At 37.8% G+C, this 2,500-nt stretch overlaps 1 protein-coding gene across 3 annotated transcripts in view; it reads right to left on the reverse strand.

Annotated features, from left to right (window-relative positions):
* The window catches only part of LOC122250196 (protein lin-28 homolog), a 104,086-nt gene that overhangs the window by 9,169 nt on the left and 92,417 nt on the right, over positions 1–2,500 (reverse strand). For all 3 annotated transcript variants that reach the window (XM_043011540.2, XM_043011539.2, XM_043011541.2), the window contains one exon: positions 1–69. This exon is cut by the window's left edge and continues 104 nt beyond it. In XM_043011540.2, the coding sequence (XP_042867474.2) occupies positions 1–69 (69 nt within the window). The remainder of the gene's footprint in view (positions 70–2,500) is intronic.

Raw genomic sequence — 2,500 nt, forward strand, 5'->3', positions numbered from 1 at the left:
GACCTTGCACTCGAACTCGACCTGTTCTTCGTCTCCCAGACTTCGGAAGCCAGACATTTTGATCACGCTCTGTGGGTAAGAGGGGGTAATGGTTAGTTTTTTTTTCCTGGCTGTAATCGAGTAGAAGGTTAAGATGCGCATGTTTTATAAGTATGCAAAAGCTGTTGCATTTATTTGTTTAAAAGTAAACGCGTGTTGTGAGCTAGGTAAATGTTACTAATTTGTGCTTTTGATGAAAAATAGAGATGAGTTGTGTTCTTTGTGAAGGAAATGTAAATAAAGATAAATCACATCTTCTGATACAACATATATGCATTCGTCAATTAATGTTGGTCCTATTTCTAAATTACAAAGCACGCACAAAGACAAGTCAGTCTCGTATTCAGTGTGTCAAAAAAGGCCAGTATGGAGAGTAGCATTTGCACACCCAAGATTTTTTCAGTTACTGATTGCACATCTGGGTGATTTATGTGAACTCATTAGTATAAAAAGACTTGATCAGTAAATTTGGGTTGGCATTCTTTGTAAATAGAAACAAAGTGCTTAATAAGTGTAATACAATGTCCTTGGCGTAGCTAATCTTATTTGAGTTTTATTTTTTTTTTTATGCACACCCGAGATCTCGGCGAAAAGCGTCGTACTTCTATTATTGGAAAATTGGTAATTATCAGTCATGAAATTGTGTCGCTAATTATTCCATGGGAGAGAATAATAAATGCCAAGGAACAGTTAGCAGTAACAGTAAAAAACTGAAAATCAAATGAAAAATGTAAATGCGAATATCGATAGTTGTGGTGAAAAACAAACGAAACGAAAATATATTCAATACAGTACGATCATGCTAATACCTACGATACCAATGGTTCATAAACAACAAATAAATTGAAACGCTAATAATCCCTACTTTTAGGTATATCAGCACAAGGTAAATGGATGAGCAAAACAAAACAAAAAGGCAAATGCAACGAAACAAAACAAACGTAAACGTAATGGAATCATGTAAAACAATATACATTCCCGTAACAGAGATATGAACATATTTCTTATCCGGTAATATTACGGCGAATTCTTTCGTTATCCGTGCAAAGCGTCGATCGATACACAGACACGAAAATCCACGCAATTAGGAAGATCCACCACAGCGACCAATTAGCCTGCAGTTTGTGTAACCGCGGAGTTTGTCTCGCCAGTTTGTGTCAATTTCCTTTTCTCAAGGAATTCGGGAAAAGGAGGTAGAGCGAGAAGCAGGGGTGAAATTGCAACCCCGTAACATTCCTGAACACGCCCCTAATGGCGCTGACGGCCCTCATTACATCTCGAACGCGACCAAAAATAACGGGTGCGTTCACTTATGGCGCAGCGAGATGAGCGCGTTACCGATAAATGTTATGCTGGTTAGTCCCAAGATATTTCAGGAACTGTGACTCACCACCTCTGAACTAGCGCGAAATGCGTTAAACACACAATATATTGCTCAAAACAGTCGTCACGTGAATTTAAGGGTCAAATTCCCGGCTTACATGTGCCAAACCGGGTTGACTACGGGGCTCTAACAACGGGGTTTTGGGTCATCGTTTAAATCCTCAGTTTGCCGGGAAATACTACATATTTTGTATTATTACGGCGCAGGAGCCTCTGTTGGACGTCAAGGAGAAGAGAAGTTAGGGTGTAAAAATTCGCGCATTTCTCCTTGTTGTAGTTTCCGTGGAGATTGTACGTTTATGTGCTGTAATAAAGGTTTATTTCTGTTGGTACTCTAAAAAGTTGAGATGAAGGTACTGATTAAAATTTAGCATTGCCGTTTTGATAAACGATCACGTGTCTCAATTAACCATAAACACTGGAATATTTTTCTTTCTATGCGATCGAACATGCGATTTTTACATTTCTTTATTTTTAAATTCGATTTAAACTAATCAGTATTGAATAGAACTCAATTTTTTATTTGATATGTTGCAATTAACGATGCAGCGAAATAATGTATTCCTAATAATCTCCGGTTTTCTTGCATACATTTGTAAGTTATTAAAGCAAGATAATGCTTTTACGATTTTAATTAGCAGTCTCTTAACGCAAGTGTTTAGGTATCAATTGAAAACTAATTTTCTTTCTAGCAAAGTAAAATTAAGATAAAGTGGTCTAAAAAAAGAATTATCACATTTATAATCACGCGCCAAAAATAAGCGACAAGATTTTGTTACCGATGCATAAATTATGAAAATGAAATAACCATAACAAAAACTAAGAACAGTAACATAAAAAAAGCAGTTTCAACATTATTGCGTAGATATAGACCGCAACAAAGCAATCGAGTATCCTTTACATAATGATATCCCCAGCAGCCTCTTCCCCAGAGCTGTGTGGGAGGCTTCACCCAGCTGCCTCACCCTCTAGCGGCGGAAGTTGGAACTAGGAATACGTTGACTACTGCCCCAAGTGGAGAGTGGACTGACTGTCTGGTCACTGGGTTCCTTTCACGGCTTGAAGCTCTGGGTTTTTC

This window comes from Penaeus japonicus, unplaced genomic scaffold, assembly GCF_977035675.1.
Source record: "Penaeus japonicus unplaced genomic scaffold, GWHDUDI00000001_assembly GWHDUDI00000013, whole genome shotgun sequence".
In the NCBI taxonomy this organism is placed as follows: Eukaryota; Metazoa; Arthropoda; class Malacostraca; order Decapoda; family Penaeidae; genus Penaeus; species Penaeus japonicus.